We start from the raw sequence: 13,123 nt of genomic DNA, 5'->3' as shown, positions 1-13,123 counted from the left end.
GGTGTCGACAGCGTGCTTTTAAATGGTTCAGCAAAAAGAAGAGGAGGAAGGGGGAGGAGAAGAAACGTAGAGAGAGAAAGTGAATGTGGCAAAATGTTTATTGGTTAATCTAGGTGAGGGGCACACAAGTGCTCATTATACCCTTCTTCCAATATTTCTGTAGATTTAAAGATTTTCAAAATAAAGATGAAAACGATAGTTTTTAACACAGTCGGAAGGGTTCACTTAGGGGCCACTTTCTGTCACTCAGATGTCATCTTCCTATAGCCTCTGGCCTGAACTACTCACGCCGCCTTCTGAGTCCTCCCCTTAAGATGCAGGGACTTTGTGGGGGTTCGAGGGGGGCTGCATCCCTTGAAAGAGGCGCTGTTACTCGGAAGGCAGCCCCAACAGGGTCTTCCCTAACTTAGAGATTTTGCTTGTTGTCTCTTTTGCACAGTAATTCCATCAAGCTGGTGAATCTGCTGTCCATATTTATCAGCACGTGGCTAACCGCAGCCGGGTTCATCCATTTGGTAAGTTATCCTTAAAGACACTTCAGTTCTGGCTTTTTCTGAAACAAGCCCCTTTCTGAGTCTTTTTATTACCTGGGAGACAAACTTCAGACCAGCTGTAGAATGCAGGCAAGGGCGAAGCAACTGCACAATTGTCTGGGTTTCCAAGCCTTTTACCCTAAACTAGTTCCAAATGGTGAGTCATGTTCACACTATTAACCTGCGTTCTTCAGCTCACTGCTGGGGGCTTTCATGGTTTTTCACCCTGTCTGCAATAACCCCTTTGAGCCACAAGATGGCAGTGCTTCCTCAGCAAACTTCTGGAAGGTTGGCAACCAGGTTGGAAGTTTGACCCCCATCTCTTCGTAAATAACAAATTTACATTCCTCAATGTCTCTCCACTTTCCCCTTCCACAAAGCCCCCTTTGATTCTTTTTTCTGATTACTTGTCAAGTTATTTTGTATCTCAAAAATGTTAATTCTTTTAAATTAACAACTCCTTTGAAAGCCCTGTATTATTAAGTCAAGCTGCTCTCACCTCCCCAAGGCAGATTTCCCCTTGCTTTTAGGGAGCACAGCTATTGTGGGAAGTGTGTTTTGTACAGACACAAACTGTTACAAGTGGAGGGGGCCTCGTCTAACTCTGAAGCTTTGAGTAAAGACTCCGCTCTCTTGCTGAGCCTCTTTCGGCGTAAGGAGTGGGAGGAGGCATTCTGTTACCTCCCCTTGGGATTTTTGTGACTATCGCCTGGAGGAAGACTGCTGGGCTGTCTCTCAGCCACTAGATCTGATGGTTCCCCACCTATGCCTTTATGCTGATGGGATTTGGGGCTGAAATCACCTTTAGATAATCACTCTGATTCTGCCAAGTGCCCAAATCACAGATACAGAGGATAGTTGGTTGCTTTCAGCGGCAATGACCTCACCTTACTATTGTGCGAAGTGCCTTCTGCTTCACTAGGAAACCTCCATGGAAAGGGCACATTGAGGACAAGCAGTGATGTGTGAAAGAGGCCAGGTCTTGGAAACTTTCTTCAGAGGTAGAGCTGGAGACCTGGGGGCCAGGAGGTCAGGGACCAGCCATCCACAGGGACCCCCTCTTGGCAGGTCACAGGTGTTGGCCATCCCACGTGTTATAGGGCTGGGATGTGGGGTAGAACTGGAGACCTAGCCCCTGTCTCTCCCTCTTTCCTGACAGTCTCGAAAGTAGCTCTCCTGCCTACCTCACAGCTTTGTTGGCTGAGTGCATATATAATGGGAGGACAGAAAGTGTTCTGTGCTGTCTAAAGCAGAGGTGGGCTGCCTGCAACCCTGGGGCTGATCCTCTTCACACCCATTGCCTCTGGCTGATTTCCTGCTTCCACTGCAGAGTTGGGTTGTCCCTATGGAGAACAGAAACCCTAGGGACCACAAAGCTGAAAATATTGACCATCTGACCCTTTACAGACAAAGTTCACTGACCCTTGGTCTAAAGGGTGTGCAAATGTGGATAATTCTCACGAGCTCACATTTTGTGCTCTCCAGGGGAGATCCCTGCAGCCATTGCTGACATTCTGTGAAGCAGGGAGAGCCTAATCAGACTGCAGGAGATACTGTTTGGGGTTCAGGCATGAGATCTGAAGGAGCAAGGTCCCCTGGGCATCTCCTTGGTCAAAATGATGAAAGGAGGAGGCCCCCTGCGAGAAGATTCAGAATTTCTTTGGGACTGAGCAGGAACTCACAGAAGGGCCAGGGCGGTGGGGGCGGGGTGCTCTCTGGCTCTTTCCTGGGAGAGAAAGCTGTAAACCGTGGCTAAAGGCAATACCCTAAAGTTCTGCTGGTCTCCTGTCTGTAACAATGAGAGGAAAAATGGCCTCGGGATACATTCCTCAGTTCCTTCCCTTCTCTGCCCCCATCAGCGGAGCAGGTGGAGTCCAGTCCACCTCCTCTGCTCTCTGCTCAGAGGTGGTGCGCATTCCTCAACAGTTGGGGACAGCAGACTCTGTGGGCTGAGGGTACCGTGCATCCGGAAGCAACCTGGATGCTGGAGCTTTGGTGTTGCTGGCTAATTACATACATAATGTTTTTCCTTTCTCTCCCCGGTCCCCTCGCTTTAGGTGGAGAATTCCGGGGACCCTTGGGAAAATTTCCAAAACAACCAGGCTCTTACCTACTGGGAATGTGTCTATTTGCTCATGGTGACCATGTCCACTGTTGGTTACGGGGATGTTTATGCAAAAACGACACTCGGGCGTCTCTTCATGGTCTTCTTCATCCTCGGGGGACTGGTAAAAACTCTTTATTATGATGTTGATTTTTGTAGTCATCAATATTTTCTATTATCCACTTTCTTAAAGCTTGTGTATTTGATACTGTGTTTCTGCAGAAGTGAGTGACTGCCTTAGTGTTACAATCAGGTTAGGTCAATCCAAATGCAAAGGTGACTTTTCTGCATCCTTCTTTAGTGTATTGAACTCGTTTCCCAGAGACCCAGGTACGTTGTCCTTGTCAGGGACAGCCGTGTGTCCCAGAGCAAACCTAATTATCTTGAGAAAGTAATGCTCACTTACCAAGTGGGAGTGTCTGTGCCTTGGTAATATAATTCAGCATCTGACACTCTGCAGGGACAGTTGCTATCACCTGACCTGGTAGATACGATGATACTCTAGACAGTTTGCGGTTTCAAGAGCTCCCCGCCCCCTTCCTGGACCTCCCAGAACTTCCAACAAACACTGTGGCTGGGGCCTTGCCCAAAAGAGAGGGTCCCCACCCCAGAGGATGGAGAGCCCACCGGTCTTCTCCGGGTGGACATCACCACGTGACCTGAGTACGGTTTTGTAAATAGCCAACCGACTGCCTGACAGCGACCCTCCAGGGATTTTTTTCCTCCCACTTTGTAAGTCAGAAAGTTTGCTTTTGTGGTCTGGGCAGCTCATCACAGTTGGTTACAATGTAATTTTCAAGGGGGATTTCTGGCAACTCATTAGCAATTGCTGCCTTTTGTCTGTCAAAGTAGCTCCTTTTTGAGATTTTTTTGCCGTGCGCGAGGTAAGCGATTAAGATCCTTATCCGCACACAACTTTCCCATATGTACACCACACACGCATTTATTGAATGCATACATGTCTCTGTTTGGTATGCATGTGGCGTATACATTTGAAAAATGTATATAAATGGATGCGTGCGTGTGTACATTAACACAGTGTTCCCACAGCATCCGTGAGGTCCCTGCAAATAACGAGACCCTCGTATCCAGCCACAAGCACAATGTTTGTTGGACAAAACATGGCAGACTTGTCTCTCCTGGCTATCCTTTCCTCCCATGTGATCTCCTAAATTTACCTTTTGTGCTTTGTAGTAATTTTTTTAAATATTCTGTTTATGTATTTTTACATCTTCTTTTGGTCTTTATTGTCCTTAATTGCTCATAAAGGCATGGATGCTTATTTGAATTTTAATTAGAAAGAAAAGTCTTCTCTTGAAATTGTGTGTGTGTGTGTGTGTGTGTGTGTGTGTGTGTGTATTTGTATTTGTGTGTGCATGTGTGATTTCCCCAGCATGCACACCCTGATTTCTCTTCAGGAAGAAGAGCTAGGTGTCACCTTGTTTATTCCTGTCTCCTTTATATTTTTCTTGACTGTGACTTTTTTTTAAGTTGTCTAGGTTGGCTCACATTTGTTTTGTCCTGTGTATTTTCAGGAGCTTGCCCCTTTTGTGGTTTTATTTTATCTTTTTTTTTTTTTTTTTTTACAATCGAACATATTAATATGTACCTTTGCAGTTCTAATCCCTTTGTGTTTTCAGATCTTAGTACCCACCCCCCCTCTGAAAAGGTCACCCCCTTTCTTTGGCCTGTCTTTTTAGTCTCTCTTCTGTCTCCTATCTTCTCCTCAGGCCATGTTTGCCAGCTACGTCCCTGAAATCATAGAGTTAATAGGAAACCGCAAGAAATACGGGGGCTCCTATAGTGCGGTTAGTGGAAGAAAGTAAGTATGCCAAGAGGTTTTGCTGCCTCCACTGTGGTAGAATCCTCTCTGCATGCCATTTTTTTTTTTTTGGCTCTTGTTTCTTTGTTTCATGCATGTAGGCAATGTTTGCCCGCTACGTGCCCGAAATTGCTGCTCTCATCCTGAATCGGAATAAATTCGGCGGGACTTTTAACAAACATGGAGGCAGAAAGTAAGTCAGTTGCATCAGAAAGGATGTGGTTGAGTGACTTTCAAGAGCCCCTGTGGCCGTGACACCTGAATCCTGCCCCTCTCCCACCCCACCCAATGGGCCTCACTCTGTGTGGGGTGTGATGTCAGAATTACCCCAGGAAGTGATCACATGTGGACCCCACTGCTGAGGCCAGTTCCCATTCACAACTTTCTTCCCTAGCCATCTTTCCAAGAGGCGTAATGAATTTACCCTGGAAGGGGTCCATAGATAACTGGGCCCATGTTTTCTGTTCTGATCCCCAACAAGTCAACCAAGCTCACTTATTCTTTATACCAACTAGATAAGTGATGACATTCTGGTTTCTCAGACTGAAGTGAGGCCATCCTAGGGGGGTTTGTGCAGCAATGACATGGGCTCACACTCCAGCAGGGAAGTCCTAGGGAGAGCAAGGGCAAGGTCGCCTTGGTTTTGGGGCCACCAGGCAATCTGTTTTCTTTTGCCACAAGGCGCTGGACTTGTCCTCAAAGGGACTCATTACTCAGTTGAACTTCCTCCTGGGCAAGAAATAGTGTATTTGTGGTATGTCAGAGCAGGGCACGCTGTTCCTGATGGGTCTTTTGCTTGGTTTCCCATACACGGATGCTTTCTTCTGGGGACTGTTGCAGTGTGTGCTCAGATCATTTTGTCAACATCACTGTCAATGTAATGGGTCCACTGTCAACCGGGAGTTTTGCTCCTAAGTAGACGCAGGGCCTGACCGCTCTGTCCTCTGCCAGAGCACCATCTCGAGAGGAGAATCTTCGAAGGGAGGCAGGGCTGGAGGCAACCATTCTGTACTTTTTTCTTTCTGAAGCTTTTTCTTGGGCACTCAGCTTTGTTTCCTTTCGAGTTTTTATTTTTGTTTTAACTTTCACACAGTAGGATGTCCACATCTTGAATGTACAGCTCAGAGATTCTGTACCTATGTTCACACCCAGTAACTACCCCCCAGATCAAGATGCAGAATCGTTTCATCACCATACTCCTTCCCACTCACAGAAGTTCCTATCACGGAACTAGGGGTTTGTTTTGTTTTGTTTTTTTCTCATGCATTTTTAAATGAACTCTTGAATAAGCCTATTTTGTTTTTAAAGAGAAAAATAAGAGCGGTAGCATCTCATTTCCCTCCATCGCCTCCTCCTTGCCTGACAGTCACGTTGGATGGAGCCAACCTCCTCTCCCGTCAGTGATCCCATGGCATCCCGAGCTCAGGTGTCCAGTCCTCCGTTCAGAAAATGAGGAGGTGGGGAAAAGGACTCATTTTCTTGAACTACCCACAGGACGCCCGTTTCCTCGCAAAGGCGCAGAGGACAGCGGGCAAGAGGAGGCCAGTTGGCGTCTTTTCCATGGAGGCAGCACAACCCCCTCCCCTCTGATGGAGTCCTCCTCTTTCTATTACCCTAACAGCGCTGGATGAGATAAGGACCAAGCTGTTCCCATTTCAGGGCCGTTGGTTGGATCCAAAAGGCCAAATAAGTCCAGAGATTTCCATTGGTCATTTATTCCCTGCCAAGAGGAAAACAGCTTCTCCGTCCTTTTTGCCCTGAAGGTGCGGACAGGTCGCCATAAAGCAGAAGGCGTGCGAGGGGCTCGGGCCCCCTTTACGGCCGCCCCACCCCACTGTCTCCGCCGGTGCTTCCCCATCACTCGCTGCGCCCGGAGAACTCAGTAAAATCAATTGCCCTGAAGTTTGTGTTGAAAACATTTCTTGACTCTCACTCGAGGTACATTCCCCCTCCCCCCACAAAATAGCTTCCGTAGCCCAGTGTGTGTAGGACTGGACGCTTTTGTGGATGGGTGACCCAGCTGAGACCCTGAGACCCATGGTCACTGCCCTGCTCCGGTCCATCCAGTCCTCCCTTTGCCTTGTCTTCCCCTCCCAACCCTGCATGCCGATGGCTTCAGATCACAGACGTCCGGCAGCTTTTGTTCTGGCTGCATCCCCGTCATCTTTTATCACCGCTTTTAGCCTGCTTCTCTCTCTTTCTCTCTTTCTTCTCCTTTTATGAAAATGCACACTTTGCTTTTAATGTTCACTTTGTGTTCTCCGATGTCCCCGGACCCTGTGGACAGAAAGTAGGTTCTGTCATCAGCACTGGGACTGCTCACTTTACTTTACGCATTGTTTCCTGGTTCAAAAGCTAATTACCAAGTAGTTTAAAGAAGCCCTTTGGTCACTTAGATCTTTCATCAGAAAATATAAGCTTGGGAAAGGAGCGGTAATAAAGGGCCATTAGCACCCTTGGTTTGATGTTGTTTTTCCAGTCAGTGGAACAAGATTGATGAAATGTTATGTTTGGCCAAAATTTGAGTTTTCATTTGGAATTCAGTGTTGAGAGAATGGGCTGTCAGAATCAATAAGTTTTCTTTCGCTTGGGATATGGGCATGTGGTAGTAATTAGCAATATAAGGTCTTTAGTGGAGCAACCAAGCATGGATTCTGGCAGCAAACATAATGAGAAGCTACAGTTGTTCTATTTCTAACGTCAAAAAGTTTCCAGATAAAATTAAATGCATTTGCAAAAGGAAAGCAGCTAAACTTTGTTGAAAGATGGAGTTCAGACTCTTAAAATAGCCTGCTTCGCCCCGTGTTTTTGTGTTTGCATAAAGATATATGCTTTATTCATGGACACACACACATGTATCTGTTGTCCCTAAGATTTCATCAGATGGATGCCTGGAAAGTCATTAAAACACACACATAGTTAAAGGATTTGTTTATATGTGCATATTTTACTCAGAAATAACCTATCTAACAATATAGTAACTTGTCTGAGAACTCAAGGTAATGCATAACCCAAAGCTACAGAGACACAAAACTTGGAAATTCAAAGATTTTTTAAACGAAAAAAAAAATTTAGGTGGTGAACCATGGGGTTTTGTGTATGCAACACCCAGTTTCAAGACTTTGGAGCGTGTGAAGATTTCATGGTACACCATTTTCAGAATGAATCTATGTGTTTGGCATAATGTAAACACTTCACGTAGCATCGCCAGAACATCCTCACCACCAATACGGCATTGAGACTCACGGAAGCTTACTCCAACGTTCTCATCAATATTTCTCTCCTCACCCTTCACAGGACACCCAGAGCCAACAGTAGGTGTAGGGAGATGTGTGCATGTGTGAGTGTCAGCCACTCTCTAGTTTATCTATTTGATGTAGGGGGTGCTGCTGAGATTAGGGACTTGGGTGTCAGTAGCCCAAAGATTTGATTAGCATCTGGGGCAGGCAGTATCTCTCTGAGTTTGAGGTCTTGGGGTCAGTTAGCTTCTTGGGCTGACATGCCAGATCTTGTTCAAAAGAGGAGCCCTCCTGCAGCCCAGCCTGCCTCCTGAGGTGACTGCCTTCCCCTCCTCCCCTTCATGTAAGCTCGAAGCTGCTCAGAGGTGGGCGGGCAGAGGGCTAAGGCTTCCATGGCCTTTGGGATCCCAGCTTGCTCTCCTTCCTCCCACAGCCCCTGCTGTTTCCCCCAGAGATTGCCTCTCTGCCTATGACTCAGCCTTCTCCTGGTTAGTTGATGAAAACTGACAAGATCATGGTCCGAGGTCACATGGCCAAGGGCCATGGGAAATAATCGGCCACAGAAAGGAATCCATCTGCTATAACGGCCTTGTTAGGGGCGGCCGGGTTGAGGTGCCATCCAGACCTTGTACTTCCCATGACGGGCTTTTGGGGCTCGAAACTGAGGCAGCCCCAGGCCAGGTGTTGGGGAGAGGGAAGAATGGATAGGTGTGGGAGGACAGAGAGAGAGGGATGGACAGTTGAGGACAAGGAGTAAGGGAAGGGGAACAGGAAACTGAATGTAATTTACTTGCAGGAAGTTCCCCTGGCTGGATGGGTCCCTGTGCCCACCTTCTGCTTGGGGAGTAGTTACCACAGACTAACCTGGTTCTAGCTCCAAACCAAGAAAGCTGTCTGTGAAGCCTATGTGCTGTGGCTCCTTTTAGAACTCTTCCTTAGAGAGACAGAGGAGTGCCACACACTTCCGGAAATGAGAACATGAGCCCACACAGCCCACGCCCTGGGGCTGCCTTCTAGGACAGTAATAATACCTACATTCACCTTCAAACTTCCTCGTCCTCACGGCAGCCATGTGTGGCAGGTGCTTCCCTCATCTCCATTTGCACTGACTCACCTGGCTTCACACAGCTAGTACAGGGTGGACCTGGGATCTGAACCCAGGGGCAGTCTGCTGCACTGGGCTGTGCTTCCCCATACACCTCTCCCCAACACCTGGCCTGGGGCTGCCTCAGTTTCGGGCCCCAGAAGCCCGTCATGGGAAGTACAAAGTCTGGATGGCTCCCCAACCCGGACCCCTATAACAAGGGGGTTATAGCAGATGGATTCTGCTGCTCCAGATCATCCCTTGAGGCCCCTTTCTGCTCTAAACTTAATGAGCTATCATTGTGTGCTTTCCTCCACCCCTGCCCATGGTGGGGCCAGAACACGGCACACATGATGATGAGGGAGAGAAAGGCCTGAGCCTCACTTCGGGCTTGTCTCCTCCTCCTGCTTATCGGGTGCCTCTAAGGAGCCTAGCCCCAGGGTCAAGGACCGAAAGGTGGAGAGGGGACGAGACCGTTTCTCCTTGGATTTTTTCCATTTCGTTAGACCAGAAATGTATTTGCCTTTTGAGCGTATCTAACAATGAGGGGCTTTCAAGGATGGACAGACAGATAGCTGACCAAAATGAGATCCGTGCCTTGTTTGTGTATTTCAACACGCTCATTCCCTCCCTGGCTCCGTCCTTTCTGGGAAGGTCATTTCCTAAGGGACCCGCCCTGGTGGATGTAATGATCTGCCAGACTTGGACTCCCTCCTGGGCAGAGCCTACCTGCACATCAGCTGAAGGAGAGCGTCCTCTGCCTGGTGGACGTGTCCACCTGCGCCCTTCGCTTCCTCAGCTGGTCTGCAGCACCGCTCAGAGCACTTCTTTGATGTTGGTTTCTTAACTGTCAGTGAGAATTAGAGTAGCAGGAGCCCCTCCTGGAAAGTCCTGGGTGAGCTATGCACCCTGAGTTTATTTCATAGCTTTTAGTGAGAATCTTAGCCCTCGGGAGGCTGCATCCTCCTGGAGGGAGTTGGGGCAGGTCTCCCTTCAACCTCAGGTGTGGCCTCAGGGTTGTCAGAAGAAGCCTTAAAGCCAGAGAGGTGGGCAGACTTTATCATGCTTTTCCATTTAAAAATGAAACAGAGGGCTTTTTATGTTCTTTAATGTCAGGGCTCATAGGGCTCATTTAAAAGAAAATTTCAAGAACAAAGAACACAGAGCACAGTTAGTTCCCTGCCTCACTGTCCGTCTGTATCATCACCTTCGCCGGTCCCCTCGTTCAGTCCACGGACGTTCACTCAGTGCCTCCGCGTCAGGCACGATGCTGGGAGGCGGTGGGCGCGGGGGACTCAGGGGTGAGCAAGTTACTCGTGGAACCTGCCACGTGGAGGTTACAGTCTCCGGGAGGTGACAGGCAATAGCAAGAAAGAAAATGCCAAGTACAGGTTTTAATCCATGCAGCTAAAACTCAGAAAAAAGACATAAGATTCTTGTAGAGCAAAACAGGAATTATTTACAGGGATGACGTGGTCCAGGGAGGTGACACCTCGGAGGAGGGGCTGCTGCAGCCTGTTCGTCAGCTACCCAACCAGCTTTTATTGCTGTCGAGGCTGAGGGGAGCTAACACGTTAGACTTTAAAATTCATATTATAGGAACTTCTCTTGCACACTCCGGTCTTCAGTTCTACCCCCGCAGGACTAAGTTTCTCTCTCCAGCTCTATCTAGTTTGCCTGTAAGAGTGCTCTCCTCTGAACGACCAGGAGAGGGCATCCTTCCCTGGTTCCCCATTACCGGGTCACTTTATTTTGTATCTTGCGTCTCCTGGACAAGCCCTTCATCTGCCTCTGCATTTTTTGTTCCTTTCTGAGACCACGCTCTATTCCCTCCTGCCTGGCTGTCCATTTTCTCCACCACTCAGGTTTTGCCCACCTGGTTCTAGACCATTAAAAAAAAATTGGAATCTTAACGATGTGCTGTGCCAGAACTAGCATTATTTATTTACAAAGATTTATTTTTATCTACCCCCTTGCCCTAGTCCACTTCCTCCCTCCCAGGAGAACTAATGTGAGTCGTGTCTTTATCTTCATCTCTTCCACGTATGTTTATTGAGTGCTTGCTGCACACCAGGCCCTGGGGACAAATGTATTTCTCCACACCCATAAACGTCTCCAAACACACCACGTCTCACTTTAGCTCTCGGTTACATTGTTTGGCCACCAAAGTGGCTGGGGAGTTCGAACTTAGAGCTGGTGGAAACCTCCCCTCTTGGTTCCCGGAGGTGACAGCCTTCCTGCAATAACATTTCCTTCTCTGCTCTTTCTGAGCGGGCCGGCCCTCGTGCTTGGGAGTAGGATGTAGGGCTGATTCTGTGGTCTGACCACCAGGTCCTTCCTTTCCCATCGACGTGTACCTTGGGCAGTACTCCCTCCCCCTCTTCACAGCCAGCAGGGTTGGGGGGGGGTGCTGGTCCTGTGAGAGATGTTCCCTGTACACTGCCATTCACGACGCCTGCATCACAGACATCACTCTGTCTGAGATGTGACCGACGCTCTGCATCTTACGCAAATGGTTGGGATGTGACCAATGCTTTGCATTTTACACAAACTTCCATGCCTCCACGAGTCAGCCCTTACAGCCCTCTCGTTGCGGGGCCCACGTGGTCCCCAGCCTGAACTCTCAGCAGTATTTTCAGATACCTAGATTTTAAAAGCCATAAATTAACAAATCATCAACATATCACCAGGAAGGATCATCTGGTAGCCATTCTAGTCAGAAGGAAACACAGGCCCCAATAACTGATCTTCACAAAGATATGAAGAACTGTAGACAGACAGATACAGTAAATAAGAAGACAAACAGATAATTCAAGTTGACAGGCCATCTTGGACTGATTAGGCATTCTGCTTTGATTAGCCTTAAAATTTTGGAGGGAGGGAGAAAAAAATGAGATTGCCCTAATACTTTGGAAAAATGACCCCTTGACTACTTCTGAAATTCAGTACCGAGGGGCAGATACCAAAAGCAAGTGTCAGTAGATGCTGTATTGTGTAATGTAAAGTGCCAGGTATCCCTTTCCAACGAGAGGGGTCTTGGTGGGTGTGGATGTGGGCACTTCTTTCTCTGCATCTGCTTTGGATTCTTATAAGCCACATCTTCAGGCCTTTCAAACTTGAAGCTCTATTTAAAGAGACTTGGATGCATATTAAATCAATTTCCTGATAATACAAATGGAATGAATGCTTGTCTCTGTCCCCCCCCCACCCCACTTTTCTGCTGTCTCTCTTCCCTTCCACACACTTATCAAAATGTTCCAGCTATTGTTCTGAAAACAAGAATAGAAATGTAGGTGGGAGATGAACTGTGTACCTAAAAAAAAAGTCATATTTAAACTTAGACTTTTGCGCTCAAATAGTCTTTCTTCCATTAAAGAAAAAGAATTCTGAATATGACTTTTCTAATTATAATCCCTGAAGATTCTTTCTGCTTAACCTCACATTTGACTGGGTGAATCCTTGCTGGGTAAGTTCTTAATCTAAAGAACAAACACAACCATCTGAGACTAAGTTGCGCTGTGTTTTCTGTCTTCCTTGATGTCATTCATTCTGATAGAAGTCTTTCCACAGTTGTGCAAGGCGGTTCCTCATAGATTTGGGGTTTATCCCATTGATGTTGCCATCATGCACTGAAAATAAACCAGGAAACTCTAACTGGCCAAGTCCAGTGTCTCTTTTTATTAAAAAAACCTTAGAGGATGATGCAGCGTGAAACTCGTGGAAACTCGATTCTGTGCCTCTCAGGGTTTGCGCCTCCACATCTTGTCCTGGGGTTGTGTAACAGTGACTTGCTCCCACCCGCAGAACTGTAGGGGCTGCTCCAAATGTGCGTTCCCCTTGTCAGTAAAAGCCATCTTATCTCCCTTTCCTCTGCCTTCTTAATAAGCAGACATGTTCAGAGAATAGATGGATAGGCGCATGCCCATTTCTGTGAGAGGTGTTATGACCTTAGCCACTGATCTCTTCTGGAAGTACCTTATGGCATTCAGAGGAAAGCTGCAGATCCCGGAAAGGACAGAGATGAGCCAGAGAAGAAGCTCTGGGATGTGCAAGCAGAGACTCAGAGAAAGTCCACATGGGGTTTCACCATCAGGATCAGTCAGCTCCCACTGCGAACTTAGGGTCACTCCACTCAAGATCAAAAAGCTCTGATTGGCCTACTTTGTGCAAAGAGCCATGATTAAAGGTCCCAAGACTGCATCTGATTGGGGAGAGGTCATTCTCCAAATTAAAAATGAGGTGCTATTGACAAAAAGAAGGGTGCATGCTGGACTGGTGAATACAACCAGTGTGTCCTACACTGAGGTTCTCAGCACTTTTTTTTTAAGACTTGGACTGAAG

The 13,123-nt window shown here is 47.5% G+C and overlaps 1 protein-coding gene across 15 annotated transcripts in view; it reads left to right on the top strand.

Annotated features, from left to right (window-relative positions):
* The window catches only part of KCNMA1 (potassium calcium-activated channel subfamily M alpha 1), a 705,404-nt gene that overhangs the window by 483,026 nt on the left and 209,255 nt on the right, over window positions 1-13,123 (top strand). For all 15 annotated transcript variants that reach the window (XM_045522775.2, XM_045522776.2, XM_074374290.1 and 12 more), the window contains exons 7-9: window positions 440-515; window positions 2,591-2,761; window positions 4,368-4,459. In XM_045522775.2, the coding sequence (XP_045378731.2) occupies window positions 440-515; window positions 2,591-2,761; window positions 4,368-4,459 (339 nt within the window). The remainder of the gene's footprint in view (window positions 1-439; window positions 516-2,590; window positions 2,762-4,367; window positions 4,460-13,123) is intronic.

This window comes from Camelus bactrianus, chromosome 11, assembly GCF_048773025.1.
Source record: "Camelus bactrianus isolate YW-2024 breed Bactrian camel chromosome 11, ASM4877302v1, whole genome shotgun sequence".
Taxonomy (NCBI): domain Eukaryota; kingdom Metazoa; phylum Chordata; class Mammalia; order Artiodactyla; family Camelidae; genus Camelus; species Camelus bactrianus.
This window is presented reverse-complemented; position numbering and strand designations above follow the sequence as displayed.